This window comes from Stegodyphus dumicola, chromosome 3, assembly GCF_044657685.1.
Source record: "Stegodyphus dumicola isolate Sdum_Otavi_A_Nest chromosome 3, ASM4465768v1".
Lineage (NCBI taxonomy): Eukaryota > Metazoa > Arthropoda > Arachnida > Araneae > Eresidae > Stegodyphus > Stegodyphus dumicola.
In genome coordinates, this window is record NC_140770.1 from 152,829,036 (window position 1) to 152,845,785 (window position 16,750).

The 16,750-nt window shown below is 32.7% G+C and overlaps 1 protein-coding gene across 1 annotated transcript in view; it reads right to left on the reverse strand.

Annotated features, from left to right (window-relative positions):
- The window catches only part of LOC118193251 (uncharacterized), a 34,738-nt gene extending 18,405 nt beyond the window's left edge, over positions 1–16,333 (reverse strand). The window contains exons 1-2 of the mRNA XM_035364304.2: positions 16,180–16,333; positions 5,472–5,676 (exon numbers count right to left, since the gene is read on the reverse strand). Of these exons, the coding sequence (XP_035220195.1) occupies positions 5,472–5,676; positions 16,180–16,279 (305 nt within the window). The 5' untranslated portion in view covers positions 16,280–16,333. The remainder of the gene's footprint in view (positions 1–5,471; positions 5,677–16,179) is intronic.
- Between the last annotated feature and the right edge of the window lie 417 nt (positions 16,334–16,750).

The following is a 16,750-nucleotide window of genomic DNA, read 5'->3' on the forward strand; positions in this document are numbered from 1 at the left end:
TAATATAGCAGATTGAGCTGGTCCTTAACTTTCTGATTTGATACAGCTGATTACTTTTTACTGGCTGTTATAATTACAGCATTTTTTTGAAAATTAATGTTTGAACTTTGATTATGTCAAAAAGAGTTTCTAATTCTGGAGTTGCAAGAGGATCTAGAAAGCGAAAGCACGTTTCAATGTCCATTAAACAAAAAGTGGAATTGCTGCAAAAAATGGATTATAGGTATATCCATCTCAATGCAAGGAGTATGGCATGGAAAAGTTAACTGTATATGACATAACAGAAAAAGGAACTTTTTGAATTTTTTTTGGATTCCAACAGCCTACTCGCAATGCATAACAAAAAAATTATTCACTACGTCAAAAGTGATGATCATGCAAAGTGATGACTGAATGGGTCAGACAGCGAGAGCATGCCATTGATGGTTCCAATGCTAATGGCTCAAGCCAAAATATTTCATGAAGAAATGAACTCAAAAATTGAGTGCACATATTTCACAGATTGGTTAACCAAATATTAAAACTGCCATGGTATAATGAACTAAAAATTTCAGGTGAAAAAGCTCCAAGCTGAAGCTGCTGAGCTAATTTTGCATATGAATTTATTGAACTCAGTGATTAATAGTGAAACATTTATCTCCAGGACAAATTTACAACGCTGATGAAACTTGTCTTTTTTGGCAATATGCATTGCGAAATACCATAGCAACCTCTACAGAAAAGGCTTCAACTGGTATTAAAGATTCCAAAGCTAGACAAACAATTTTAATATGCGCCAATGTTGCAGGAACACAGAATGTAAACTTTTTGTAATCAGAAAAAAAATTCACCACCTTGAGCATTTAAAGGAGTAAAGATTTTCCCTGTTATATATCATACAATAAAAAAGGAGGAATGACACAAGCGTTAATGTATGATTGGTTTGGAAATTATTTCATAGCTGAGGTTCGGCAAAATTTAAATTCTGTTAAATTACCTGTTGACACAAAAATTGTCCTGATTGTAGATTGTTTGACTCATATTTCACTTAAAGTTTCAATGAAAAATGATGTATCCATGTTATTATTTTCTCTAAACTGAACTCTATCATTCAGCCTATGGATATCGGAATAGTGCACACGCTGAAATCCAAATAAAAGTAGCATTTTTAAAATCCATGTTAAATTTCTTGAATAATGGCAAGACTATTCAAGAATTTTTGAAATATTTTAGGATAAAATCTACTGTGAGGAGCATCGCAAAATTGTGGGAGGATGTGCCTCCAGATATTTTAAAATATGCTTAGCATAATTTATAGCCATCTATCATATTTCATGGTGAGGATGATGATGATGATTTGAAGGTTTTTGGATATTGCAAACTACAGGTAAAATTTTCCAATTAATGGATTTTTGTAAAGAAAAGTGGAGAAGCGATAATAAATGAAGATGAAATGAAGTTTTTCATTAAGAAGACAATGCTCCAATCATCATTCAATTAATGGACGGCGAAAATTGTAATATGGTTCTAGATCCAGAAAATACCGCTAACAATAGTGAAGAAAATGAAAGAGAGGTTATTAAAAACAAAAAAATTTCGACTGACATGTTAATCGAAATTCTCAACACAGCAACTACACGACTTGCACAGTGGAACTTTATAACTGAACAAGAAATTATATCTGTCTATAGAATTAAAGAGAAAGTATTAGCACAAAAAACGAAACAAATTAAACAATTTATATTGAAAGCAATGTCTAATAAAGTAAACAAATAAATATTCTGCAGTGAAATCACCTATCTGGAGCATGTCATCTCTTTTAAAGGTGTCCGCACAGATCCAGAGAAGGTATTGGCAGTTAAGGCCTAGGAATGCCCTGGCTATTCATCAACTAGAGCTTCCTGGGATTCTGCACCTAATATGGAAGATTCACGAAGGGGTTCTCTGACATTGCAAGGCCTCTGCATAAATTAACAGAGACTAAACATAATTTGTGTGGACTCAGGAGTGCGAAAGATCCTTTAATCAGCTGAAGGCAGCATTAACAACTATGCCCATGCACGCATATCGGCAGACTGACAAACAATTTATATTAGACACAGATGTGAACAACGAAAGTGCGACACCCGCCCTTTTCCTAATGATTGATGATCAAGAGTGAGTAATAGACTACTGGAGCAAGTAATAGTGCTTGTTCAAACCAAAAGAGAATTATTGCATCACCTGTAAAGAATTCCTCGCTATCGTAAAAGCCATAGAACATTTCCTTCAATATCTCTACGGCAGAAAATCCTTGTTGCAGACCGATCATGCTTTCCTAACCTGGCTATCGAATTTCAAAATTCCTGAAGAACAAATAGCCAGATGGATTCAGAGACTCCAGGAAAATGAGATAAAACATCATAAAGGCTCTTCCCACAGAAATGTGGATGTTTTATATTTAATTGCATATATTAGTATATTTATTGCAGTTTTATTTAAGTCATTTTGAGAATGAACAGAGAGCACTAATATACTTGAATAATGTATAATTTTTTAAAATATTTTTTCAGACCATTTTCAAATTAGTAACTGGATTAGAATTTTTTCAAGACGTAGAATAAGCATTGAATGCTATACTTTCTTCAGAAAATTAAAAATTCAAAACTTGAGTGTACACACAGAAGATACTGGAAATTCAGATCTATTGACATTAATACAATTTACACCCATTTTTCAATGGGACTCTCCAGTGGTTTCTCTGCATATAATATGGATATAAGACAATTTCCCTTAGGCAGATAGCCATTGTATGCTTTGCCATAATTAAAACAAATCATTTTTAATAGTTTGGATTATTAATTGTTTTTAATGGTTGGATTAATAATGAACGGATACTAATAAAATTACCTGGTAATAGTGTATTATGAGATCTACCATTTTATTTATTTTTAGAAGGCTTATGTTAGAATATGAAAGGTACTGAATTTTTTTAGTTTAAGAAGTTACTTTTTATTAAATTATGAAGATACTGAAATTTAATGGAATTAAAAATTTAATGTGTTATTAAATTAAAATCAGTTTGTTTTTTGTATTCTTAATTATTTGCATTTATTTACATATTTAAACATAGTATTTCATATTTAAGATATTTATTTTAGATGGTGTGACTCAAAAAAAATTTTTTTTTTGTTTTAATCATTTCTTTTTTCTGCCAATTTATCGAATGTCCAAATATGAAAGCTACTGAATTGTATCGAGCCATAGATCCATATTAAAAGTGATGACTACTTTTTGGCTATGATGCACAATATTCAGAATGTATATGACCGAAAGACTCAAAAACGACTTTTTAAGGGCAACTCCTGTTTTCGTTTTGTAAAACTGAAAAGAATCTAAATGCAAGGGAATTAAAAAATTAATAGGTTATTAAATTAGGTACTCTCTTGTTATAAGGACTGGATGTACATACATGCCTATACACACACAGATAATACATATGTACATATATACATGAACACATCCATACATGCATATATATACACATTTCTGGACCCAGTCCCCTAAATTAGTTAATGGAATCATTTTCATTTATGTATTCTTAATTATTTGTATTTATTTTCATATTTAATAATAGCATTTTAGTGGAACCAACTAAAAAAATTAACTAATAGCGGTAGAAGAATTATCAATCAATGTTTCTTAAGTTAAAACATTTAATGACACTTTAGGTTAGATTCAAAAGATCTGAATGACAAGCAAAATATGAAGATGCCCGGAATGATCTATAATCCGGACCTCAAAGCTACAAACTTTCTGCGCATTTAATGTATAACGGATGGTATAAGCTAGGCTAAAATTATCTAATTATCCATTTCAGTTAATGTTGCAGATTCCATTGTTCCTTAATCTTCTAATTGGATCTGGCTTATTATTTTTTGCTGACTGTTAGAGCAATTTTATAAAAAGTAAGCTTGAACTTTTGATTATGTCAAAAAGAGTTTCCGATTCTGGAACTGCCAAAGGATCTATCTACAAAGCTAAAGCATGTTTTGAGGTCTATCAAACAAAAAGTGGAATTGCTGCAAAAAATGGATAAAGGCATGAAAAAGTGACAGAGAGGTTAGTGAAAATGAAAAAATTTCGATTGACAAGTTAGTCGGTATTCTCGGTACAGCAATTACAGGACTTGAACTAAGGAACTTTGTAACTGAACAAGAAATTATGTCTGTTTATAGAATTAAAGAGAAAGTATTGGCACATAAAACAAAGCAACTTAAACAACTTACATTGAAAGAAATGTTTAATAAAGTAAACAAATAAATATTAAGCTCTTTTTTTTTTTTTTTGTAAATTTGGTATTCTTTAGATCATAATTGCTCTTTATTTCAGAAATTATGGTTTCATATTTTTAATTTTATAATTTCTGCATGCCATCTTACCAGATTTAAATTGATGATCTATAATCCGGAAAAACCCCTAATCCAGAATCGCCGAAGTCCCGATGAGTCCGGATTAAAGACTTTGTATTGTATTCAAAATGCTAAATTGTCATGGAATTTAATTTCTTTAACACACTCAAAACAAGTATATGGCTTCCAAAACTCCAACTTGACACTAGGACATAAGAAAGACTTCCCCAAACATAAGACAAGCTGTAGTATTCTCAGTACCTTAGGCGATTAACACGGTGAATGGGATGTACAAATTAAACTTTGAATCAATAAATCAAAGTAATACATGCCTTTGTTTAAATGTCACTTATGAGAATAATTTAGTTGGCAGTCTTTAAAGACTGGTACCCCAAGCAGTTACTGATATCAACCAATGCCTAAAACAGGCCAAGCATGTCATTATCCAACAAGACCAAGCATGTCATTATCAACAAGACCAAGCATATCATTATCTCCAGAACAAAAAATGAAGACATCAGACATCAAAATATCTGTTATGTGCATGCCAAATGACATGGCAAACTAAAATAAAAGACTGAAGTTTTTGACAAAGTTCTTTGATTATAGTATTCTAATATCTAAAGCTCAGCATAATTTCATAATAGAATCATAAAAAGTCATGATTTGCTAATTAAAGCATTTTAGTTTTACTGACAGAAAAAAAAAAAAAAAAAAAAAAAAAAAAGCAACTTCTGGTTATTATTTAGATTCAATACATCATTTTGCTTCTTATATGCATAACAATAAGCATGATTTCTCATTTCTTTCTACACATTCAAGAGCTATTTAACAGACGAAAAAAAGAATATTTCAAGAAATATTACATTTTTTCATCAGACATACAAACAGAGAAATAATATGGCTATTTCTAAACAAAAAAAAAAAAAAAAAAAAAAAAAAAAAAAGGGGGGGAGAACCAAAAAGGATCAGTAATTTTAATTCACTTCATTCTAATTTAACTATTTCTTTTTTAAAAATTATTCAATACAATCAGAATGTTATCTCAAAGACTAATAATAATAATAAATATAATCTAAATGGGTGTTTCTTTTTACTTACGTTTTATCAATTTCATAGAAATATCTTGCTTTAGGACAGCAACCTCTCATTCCCAGAGTACTACAGCATTCTGTGTGATGCTTAGGATCAGTTGCTCCAGGGCATGAATAATTGCCAAACATTATTTTAGCATCATATTCAGGTTTCTCTCCAGGCACAGCAGCATCATTTTGAACAAAGTTAAAATTCTGGCATCGTGCACATTCTGCAAATAAAATATAAACAAAAACATTCTTTAATAGCTTAAGGTTAAAAAAAAAAAAAAAAAAAAGGAATCTAACATTCTTTTTTTTTTAAATTTTGTCTTTTAACATTTTTAACAGATTAACATCACACTAAAATTAAAAATTTGTACCTTTTTCTATTTTCATCTAAATGCAAATTATTTTATTTTTCTGATGCTGAACAAACATTTACAGATTTTCTAAAAGTGTATTAAAAAGGGGGGGGGCTATTTCTCTTGTTGCTTGTTCATAGCCCTGGCATCAGCAATAATAAGTAAGCTTTATGGATACCCGTAAACTGATATATTAACACTGCCATCATTATTTGCATGTCTTCAATTCAATAATTCAAGTTATTGGCATGACTCAACCTACATCCATTTTAGTGTTAATTGAGAATATTTCACAAATAAAATATAGGTTCCTTTAACCTAATTTCCAAACCACCATGTGTTCAATTAGACCTTTAGACCAATGGACACAAGTTCATGCCTTACCTAGATTCAAAATAGAGCTCTTTGGAGCTCTAGAAGTAGCTTCCGATCATTATATTTAATCAAGCAACCCAAATTATTGAATAAAAGTCATAACTTAGTTTTTGAGACAGTTTCAAATCCCTCAAAATGTTTTTTACAAAACAATTTCACAAATTCATGGTTCTGATATGACGAACATTTGAGATTCATAGTTTTTGAAGCTGACAGCATATTTTATAAAAATTCACTCTTTCTAGCTTGTGATAATTTAATATAAGATGTATTGAAAGCTGGAAACACAATTTACTCTTTCTGAACTTGTGCAATGACCTGGACCTAAATATTGCATTAATATAGACTGGCACCTTCCACACACACACACACATACACAGCAATCATAGCTCATCCAGGGTTGAACAGAAATGGAGTTATCAGAGTAGCTTATTATTGTTGTCTGTTGTGTGACTTCAAAACAGGCTCGTCAGCAAGCCGACAAACATGTCACACATTTGGAAAAGATGCCAAGAACAAATGCACCCCAGAGCTCCTGACTTTCAGGTTGGGAAATCTCTGTAATGAATCCCACAATGGATGACCACAGATATTGGAAAACAAGGCCTTGAAACAGACACAAAAGACAGCAGTCAAACATGTGTTAAACTTGCCAAGCACTTCTAGATTTCCAGAGAAAGAGACAACGTGCACTGCTTAGGGAAACTATGCAAATTGAGCAAGTGGGTACTTCACACATTATTGGCAGCCAAAATGGAATAATGAATGATAGCCTACTTGCACTGTTATCTCAGCATTGCAATACACCCACCCATACTACCCATACTTGGAAGAATGTTTACTAGTGACAAAAAATGAATCCACTACGACAACCCAAGCATACCAGACACCAATTGTCACACACCTCGCGGCTTCTTTCTGCACCCACACAAGATCATGAACTGTGATGACTAGTTGCCAAGTGGTGCATTATAAGCTACCACCACAAAGCCACACCATTAATGACAACCTGCACTTGCAGTAGTTGCAATAAATGCAACTTGGGTTAATCTTTGGAATATGGTAACAGGTTGCTTGGCGACATTTTGGTAAGGCGATAAAGGTTACTAGCTAGGACTTTAGCAGTGTACATGGATAAAGACAAGAGTATGTTTTTTTAAGTGAAAATAGGTTGATGTGTACATGGATACCGTGTATGTGCAATTCTTAAAAATGCGGCAAGCAGTGGGTGATTCTGCACTTTCTCCCAATTTTGCAGCTAATCTTCGTCATCATTAAGCACTTTTGTTTCATAAAAGTTCTAGCATAAGCGTAATTCGGCTAGCAGATTGTTGGAAAAAAATGTTGAGTAAAAAAAAAAGCCTTTACTTCGTAAAAACAAAATGGCGTCAGAAAAAAAAAAAAAAAAAAAAAAAAAAAAAAAAAAAAAACTAGCAGGTTGCTGTAGCAGGGTTGGTCACCAAATTTTCACCAAAATATCGCCAAGTTACCATAATCCAAAGATTAACCACAACTTGAATTGTGGCAGAATGAGAGAGATTTTGTTAAAAGCAAGGATGTGCTACACCTCCATGACAATGCAAGAAAACACATGGCAAGAACAACCAAGGATATCATTTAGCAATTTGGTTAGAGACACTGTGCATTAGCACAGCCAGACCTAGTGCTCACAAATTTCAGCTTGTTCTCAGTACTACCACATATACCGGAAAATCCTTCTTCCTCGACGCAGAATTCCTTGCATCCAAGACCTTTAAAATCTAAGCATTTTCCCTACTACATTGAAAATCTAATCTAATGGAGAGAAATCAATGAAAAAGCCTAAGTTACAATAATTTGTAATTTAAAACACGGGAAAAAATAATGGACAACTGTGTTGCCAATGTCATGTGAGCAGGCTACATGGACAAGAGCTCAGTTGAGAAGAGCTCTGTTGCTTAAGATGAGAGGCTAGGGACTAGGGTCTTAGAGGAAATGAAGTAAAAAATTCAAGCCAGAACTTGTGATGTGAAGCTTTATGACGATGTTCCAGAAGAGGACATGAGTGTATTAAAATAAATGATTTTTGTTAACGAATATTTCTTGAATGTGTCTTCTTTCTTGGTTTTATTTTCAAGAAAATATGGTAGTTGTCAGAGTTCAGCACACTCTAAAAATTTGGGAACTTCTCCTACTGTGATTGCACTAATACTTAAGTAACTTCAACTTTAAGGTAATAAACAAGGAATAAACTTATTAAGTATATCCCTTACATATACCATAATTCAATAAGACTTGTTGATGAAAATCTACTCTGAATTCTTTAGAGACATTTTCAAGTGAAAGATTTTAAAGAAACATGTCATCTCAAATTTCCTAGTATACATGACTTACCCTTAATTTGGTAGGGTTTTCAAATGAAAAGGCTTATAAGAATATAATTATTGCTATTCCTTATGAACACTCTCATGGTGAAATTGATAGCACATCCACAGTTCAAATCCCAGTATCACTGATTTTTTACATTCTCAGTTTTTTAGTTGAGAAAAAAAAAAAAAAAAAAAAAAAAAAAACTATCTTTACATGCTAAATGTGTTTTAAAAGAGTGCATGATTTGATCTCTCTTCTACTGAAAACAGATAAAAATACCTTTGGAATAGACTAGACTTTTTATTTAACGCCAAACTAAGGTTTAGTTTTACACACACACACAAACAAGAGAGAAAAAAAAAAAAAGTGGGGGGAATTTCTGCTAGATATTACTTGTAAATTTGAATATAAAGAGAAACAAGCATATTAGAAAAGGTCATTTAACTTATGCTGAACTTATGCTGAATTAACTGACATGTTACACGGAGAAGCAAACAGGAAAGTTCTGAATTTTAAATAGTTTTGCATTAAAGAAAAAATAACACACAGACCTTCAGAAATAAGTTAAAAAAATGCCCACAGAATACTGAAAATGGCCCATTATGCCTCTCCTTTTCTTTGATGAATTCGAATATCATAGTAATCAACAGATGACAAAAAATTTCAAATCTTACTAGTTTTTGAACATTAATGTACTTTCATATAGCAACATAGAGGAGTCCCATAAAATATTTCATAAGATGTCAACAACGTTCCTAAAATCAAGCACAGGACATTTTGTTACACACTAAAACATCTTCGGATAATGCATTACACATTGCACTTTATTATATGCAAAGCATTTTTTATAAAATTTCTGTAAGATATATAAGTTTCTGTAAGATAATTAATACTGTATTATACCTTGGATTGAAAAAGAAATGCAACTTTTTATCATAAATTTTACTTAGTGCTTTCTTTAACTTGTGTTAACAGTTTCAAATTGCAATATTATCTCAGAGTTTGGGCATGACTTTCTACTTCAAAATTTTATTGCTTTTAGATCAGTGCTTTTAATCTATTTTACTCCATGCATACCTTTCACCACTGTTACATCACCCCCTTCTTTCCAAAACTTTAATTATATATACATTTCATTAGATTTAAATTATTTTTGACATGCTTTATAAAATTGTAGAGTCATTAGGTTATTTTGATGCTGGAGATGTGAAAAATGAGAAAAGTCCTCACCAGGACTCGAACCCGGACCTCTCGAATATGTGTCAAGTGTGCTAACTGTTACACAACAAAGGCATGCAGAAAGGAGGGAGAAAATACTCCTCCTTTTAAAGAGCGACTGGAGATTAAGGGACCCCCAACTGCAAAATCCTGGTGGTGAAGAATCATCACCCACCACCTTTTAGTTCAAGCACCACTGTAAAGTCATTAGGTTATTTTGAAGCAGGAGACATGAAAAATGAGAACGCCCCCCGGCGGGACTCAAACCTGGACTTCTTCAATATGCTGCGAGTGTGCTAACTTTTACACCACAAAGGCATGCTTGAAAGAGGCAGAAAATAAACAACAAGATGCATAGAAAATGCTGATAAATATCAAAATATGAATTCAAATACCGTAATTTCCGGAAGAAACGCCACGGCATTTACGTGTTTAAAACTTAAATTTTCAGCAGGTGCGGCGTTTCTACCCATGCGGCGTTTAGGTGCACTAAAAGTAAAATATTTCCTATGATGGTCATTGTACATAGTTTGGATGGCCTTGTCATTGTGCATAGACTGGTGCTGTTCCCACACAAAAGACCATTGAGTTGCTTTTTGCGAACGTTATTTTGTTTACATTCTTTCCCTTGAACAGACCTACATGCCTTATTCACTTTAAACGAGATCTCAGAACAATAACATTCTTCCCCCTTTCAAATCAACATTCTCATCAGTTTGAATAGTCTCTCCTCTGCCATTCGATGAATTTTCCAGGACCCATCCTCTCCCCACCCCTGCCTTTTCTGCAATTTTTTTTCAAAGGCTGTCACGACTCCACCTGCCTCGCAATAACGAACTCTGACATATTTCCCCTTCAGCATGAATGGATTTTTCTTGGCATTCTGCCAGATACAGATCCTATCAGTTTGGGTACAAGTACTTGTAAAATAGTTTTTAAGTACGAAGGGAGCGAAAAAATTTTGAAAATGTCCCTAAACGGCACAGAAGCTATACTGCTGGTTTTAAGCTTAATGTAATTTCACGTGCTGAACAAACTGGAAATCGAGCAGCAGCTCGAAAGTTTGAAGTGGACGACAGATGTATTCGACGTTGGAGAACTGAAAAAGAACTTCTTAAAAATATGCCATAACAGAAACGAGACAAAAAAAGTGGTACTGTAAAGTGGCCAAATCTAGAGGACGACCTTGCAAACTGGATAAAGGAGCAACGAGGAAAGGGAATGGCAATTTCGACTGTAAAAATTCGCTTACAAACAAAATTTATAGCAAAACGAATGAATATAAATGATTTCAAAGGAGGTGTAGCAGATTTATGAAAAGAAAAAATATTTCTTTGTGTACTAGAACAACAGTCGGGCAACAATTACCAATGGACTGGCAGGATAAAAAGTCATCTTTTCTAAAATATGTGACAGCTATTATTGACAAAAAAAAAAAAAAAAAAAATCTTCGGTCGCAAATAATAAATATGGATGAAACGCCGTTAGCTTTCGACTCTCCTGCAAACAGAATTGTTGATGAAACTGGTGCAAAAACTGTATCTGTGTTTATGACAGGGCATAAAAGAACGTCATTTACATGTGTGTTAGCTTGTGCCGCAAACGGTGGCAAGCTAAAGCCGATGATCATTTTTAAACGAAAGACTATTCCGAAGGGAGATTTTCCTAATGACGTAATTATTTAATCATGCACGAGTGGCTACAAAAAGTTTGGCAGTGTCGTTTGGGATCTTTTTTCCAACCAAAAGGGTTATTCGTAATGGATTCCATGCATGCTCATTTCTTTGAGTCAGTGAAAACCAGATGTCAAAAATTGTCTACGACCGAAGCAATAATTCCTGGTGGTTTGACAAAAATCTTACAACCATTATATTTTTCAGGTAATAAATCCTTCAAAGCTGAAGTCTGAAAGCGGTGGGAATGTTGGATGAGTGAAGGATTGCATACGTAAACCAAAAGCGGTAAAATGCGTAGAGCATCTTATGAAGAAATTCCAAAGTGGGCAGGAAGTGCGTGGAAATCGGTAGAAACATCGTCAATAATAGCAGGGTTCAAAGAAGCTGAAATTATATCCTTAGATAAAGAGACTGTAAATCAAGAGGATGAATGTGACGATCTGGAAGACTTAGATCACGATTTACTAAATCTTTTTAATTCAGATAGTGAAGAATCAGATTTTGATGGCTTCATATGATGTATAGTTTGCTGTAATTCGTAAGTAAAATTTAAAATTTCCTTTTGTCATCCAAATTTAATATTTCGTTGTTGCAACATTTTTTATAATATAGTCTGAGTATTACAAATATGGACTTCTTTAGTGGGTAAATATAAGTATATACGTGAAAATAAATATATTTTCCACATTTCTTACCTTTAATTTATTTTTGAGTTATGGTTTCATTTCATGCATTTTTCTTAACTGGTATGTCATATATGAGGACTTAGGTTGAGTTTTTGCATCTATACGGCCCACGATGATGTCACGGGCAATTTAATCTATTGCGGCGTTTCTGTGCAATTTAAATTTTTTTTCCCGCTATTTTTCTTGAGTGTGGCGTTTACGCTGATGCGGCCTTTCTTCCGGAAATTACGGTAGTTTTTTATATTCATTAACAAAAAATAAATACTTAATGAAAATGGATGACCACATTCACTTCACTGAAACTATGGACCGCTAGTTCAGAAAATCTACTTTTGATAAAAGGTTTAATAAAATAATCATAAACAGTACACAATAATGAAAACAGACTGTCCATAGTCATGCATAAACTTTTTTCATATCTGTGCATAAAATGACATTTTCCATAAGCTGAGGTGTCAATTCTGATATTTTGTTAACAGAACCCTACATTTTATAAATAGAGAAGCTTTTATTTATGTATAAAAAAGAACAGTTTTTATAATAAAACAAATGGTGAATCTTCGGATTATGGTAACTTGGCGATTTTTTGGAGACCAACCCTGCTACAGCAACCTGCTAGTTTTTTTTTTTTTTTTTTTTTGGACGTCCTTTTGTTTTCACGAAGTAAAGGCATGTTTTTTTTTCTTCTTTTTTTTTTTACTCAACATTTTTTCCAACACTCTGCTAGCCAAATTACGCTTATGCTAGAACTTTTATGGAACAAAGTGCTTAATCATGACGAAGATTAGGTGCGAAATTGGGAGAAAGTGCAGAATCGCCCACTGCTTGCTGCATTTTTAAGAATTGCACATACACGGTATCCATGTACACGCCAACCTATTTTCACTTAAAAAAAAAAAAAGGGTTGATCTTTGGGTTATGATAACTTGGCGATTTTTTGGCGACTAACTCTGCTACAGCAACCCCCTATTTTTTTTTTCGCCGCCATTTTGTCTTCACAAGTAAAGACATGTTTCTTTTCTTTTTATTTACTCAACACTTTTTCCAACAATCTGCTAGCCGAATTACACTTATGCTAGAAATTTTATGGAACAAAACTGCTTAATCATGACAAATATTAACTGTAAAATTTGGAAAAAGTGCAGAATCGCAAACTCCTTGCAGCGTTTTTCAAAATCGTACATACACAGTAACCATGTACACGTCGACTTATTTTTACTTAAAAAAAATCCCAGAATTGCACAAAAATGGCATTGCGCACACTCTTGACTTTATCCATCTACACTGCTATTTTCTCATAAATTACAAAAATTTGCACGAAAATGCAAAAAAATTCTGTGAATCTTTAAACTCGGTAAAAAGCACATATATGAAATTACCTGATATCGAAAAAGTATATACCCTTTCCAAGGATGAACATTTCCACGTATAATATAAATAAAATATCCAAAAACTTTTACCTAAATTATCTATTATAAACGTCACCAACGAATTTATAACGCAAACAATAAAAATGGTTACAAATACTTAGTGTCAAATATTTAAATTATTTCCATGCACGTTTACTTCCACTGCAACATATACCAAATTGCTACAAACATATAATTCACAAAATAACTATCATTTAATTAAAATATAATTAAATTAAAAAACACTACTTAAAATATAAATAAGCACATACATTAAATTAATAAAAATTAGCTTACAATCCTAATTACTTTAAACTAAATCATTGCTAATAACAATTTTCCAATAATACCATATTAATTCATTTACTCCTTACATTTAGAACAATGCATAAAAATAATATCCTCAAATAATTAAAAATACTAACCTAATCTTCTACAGAATCTTGAGTGCATGGTGGATCACAAAATGTCCATTTTCACCAGATTTCTTGCACCACCATTCTAACTTATCTGTAATATCCTTCCTTTCACACAATCTCATTTCATACCCACATGTTGGACACTCATACTTATCCACAATTAAGCAATTCTTTTCAATTGCACATAAAAGCAATAAAAACTTCGGATTTACTTTATATAGGGCCATGGGATCCAAATATTAAACAACACTGTTTCACAGAACATAGAATGAAACTAATGCTGTACAGCAGATATTTTTACAAATTTACCCCCTTTTCCAATTAAAGAACAGTGATTCGTCCATTAATGTCACATGACATATCTCATAATCTATCATTTCCCTCACACAAAATAATGCGTAATCGGAACTGAGTACTTCTCACATTATTCCCAAAGTCCTAGGTAGTAACCTTTATCGCCTCTAAAATGTCGCCAAACTACCTGTTACCATATTGCAAAGATCATCCTATTTTTTTACCATGTAGCTAGTATTAGCTGTTTAGTGTTGTTTATGTTGGTAGTAAATAAATTATTATTTTTCATTGTCAGCTCCCAAATCATGGTATGAAGTGCACCTTTTTGCATATAATGCAGATGGTGAGAGTCAAGAGTCTGTGCGTAATATCATCACATTTTCTGGTGACAACTCATTCATTCCCACATATCTCATTTCATTCCCACATATTGGACATTCATATTTATCCGCAATTAAGCAATTCTTTTCAATTACACATAAACGTAATAAAAATTTCGGATTTACTTTATATACGGCCATGGGATCCAAATATTAAACAACACTGTTTCACAGAACATAGAATGAAACTACTGCTATAAAGTACAGCAGATATTTTTACAAATATACCCCCTTTTCCGATTAAAGAACAGTGATTCGTTCGGAACTGAGTAGTTCTCACATTATTCCCAAAGTCCTAGGTAGTAATCTTTATCGCCTCCAAAATGTCGCCAAACTACCTGTTACCATATTCCAAATATCAGCCAAAAAAACATGTCAGAATTGCACAAAAATGGCATTGCGCACACTCTTGACTTTATCCATGTACACATTGACCTATTTTCTCTTAAAATGTCAAAGAAAATTGACATAAATCCAACTCTTCCTACTCTTGTAAAAAGGGCCAAACAAATAAGTGGGCGATTCTGCACTTTAGCAGCGAAATTGTTTCTAAGTGCTTATTAGCTAAAATCATGATTTCAATTTTCCGGAAAATGTTACATTACATGTCTCATGATCTCTCATTTCTCCAAGATGAAATAAACTGTGATTCAAACTGTGTACTTCTCAGATTTTTGCTAAAGTCCTAGCTAGTAACCTTCATTGCCTTACCAAAATGTCGCCAAACTACCTGTTACCATATTTCAAAGATTAGACAAACAAATTAACTTAAATTATAAAATCCATCCTTAAATCCAGATGTATACTGATTAGGAAAAACTCTGCACTTTTATGTTGATGGACTAAAAGAAGAAAAAAAAAAAAAAAAAAAAAAAAAAAAAACTATAAATGTATACCGTACATTACGTAGATCTGTAATATCTTTATCCTTTTATATCTCAGGAAAGTAACTTACATTCTAATCAATTTTACTCCTATAAAAAATTCGCTTAATATTTTGGTGACAGTAACTTGGAGTAAAACTTAATATAAGAAACATTTCTCCTCTTAGGCAGGTAGACCTCATGTGCTTTGTCCTTATTCAATAATCTAAAGCAAGCTAGAAGGCATTACATACCAAGAAGGAAGTATTTATTATGCATCTGAAAATCTCGGTTACAGTAGTTTATAAGAAACACTAAACAAAAATTATAAAAGGCCAATTTAATGAATTTCTTTCAATAGTCAATATATCTAATGCGCTGTTCTGTAATATTTTATAGTTTGCAAATTCAAAATTGCCATTTCCGCTTATCTACCAAACGAGATCGCCACCAGAAGCCAAGGATTAATGATTTTCAGAAGTACTTCAGTTAAAATTATAAGAACTTGGCTTGAATTTCCAGCTCTTCTAAGCATTTTCTGTGTTTCAAAATTTTTTTCTGCTGGATTTCCTACTTGTTTAAATCACTACGGAAAAGTAGATATTCTTTTCATCATATACTTATAAGACGCTTAAAAGCCTGCGCATATTTAGCATGCCTGAAACGAAAAGTATTCATCAAAAAGTTTCACGTAAATCTTACCTAAGTTTTGCGGTAATGAAATAAAGATGAGTAATATTGGTCGCATTAAAAAAATACGCGAAAAATCTGTATGAGTTTTGGTCCTCATCTTGACAACCATTGTGCAGCCTGCAGCAACAAACCATTGCCAACTTCATTTACTTAATATTAAAGTTTCACTTTCTTCCAAAAAAAGATGGCTTAACGGAAATAAAATAAGGAGTTCAGTGATTCTGGGAAGCTGCTAAAATGACCTGATTGAAGCAAGCCCAAGAGAACAAACATTGATAAAGCGTATTGGATTTTTTATGCCCAGTTGTAGTCTTTTAAGTAATAACTAAATAGATGCCCCTTTTTCAGTACAGTTTGCCGTTTTTTCAGAAAATTGTCTGGTCTCCCGAAACGCAAAATATCGCGTTTCCTAACTCCCAATAACATAATTCTCTAAGTACTCGTAAATCCCATCTTAAGTTTCATTTGGAAAGATTTCAGAGTATTGAAAAATAGTTTCATATCATGTTTCCAAACAAAGGAAGCTATAGAAAACTTCCTTGAGCCTATATTATTATGAGGGTACACTTTTAGAAACTAA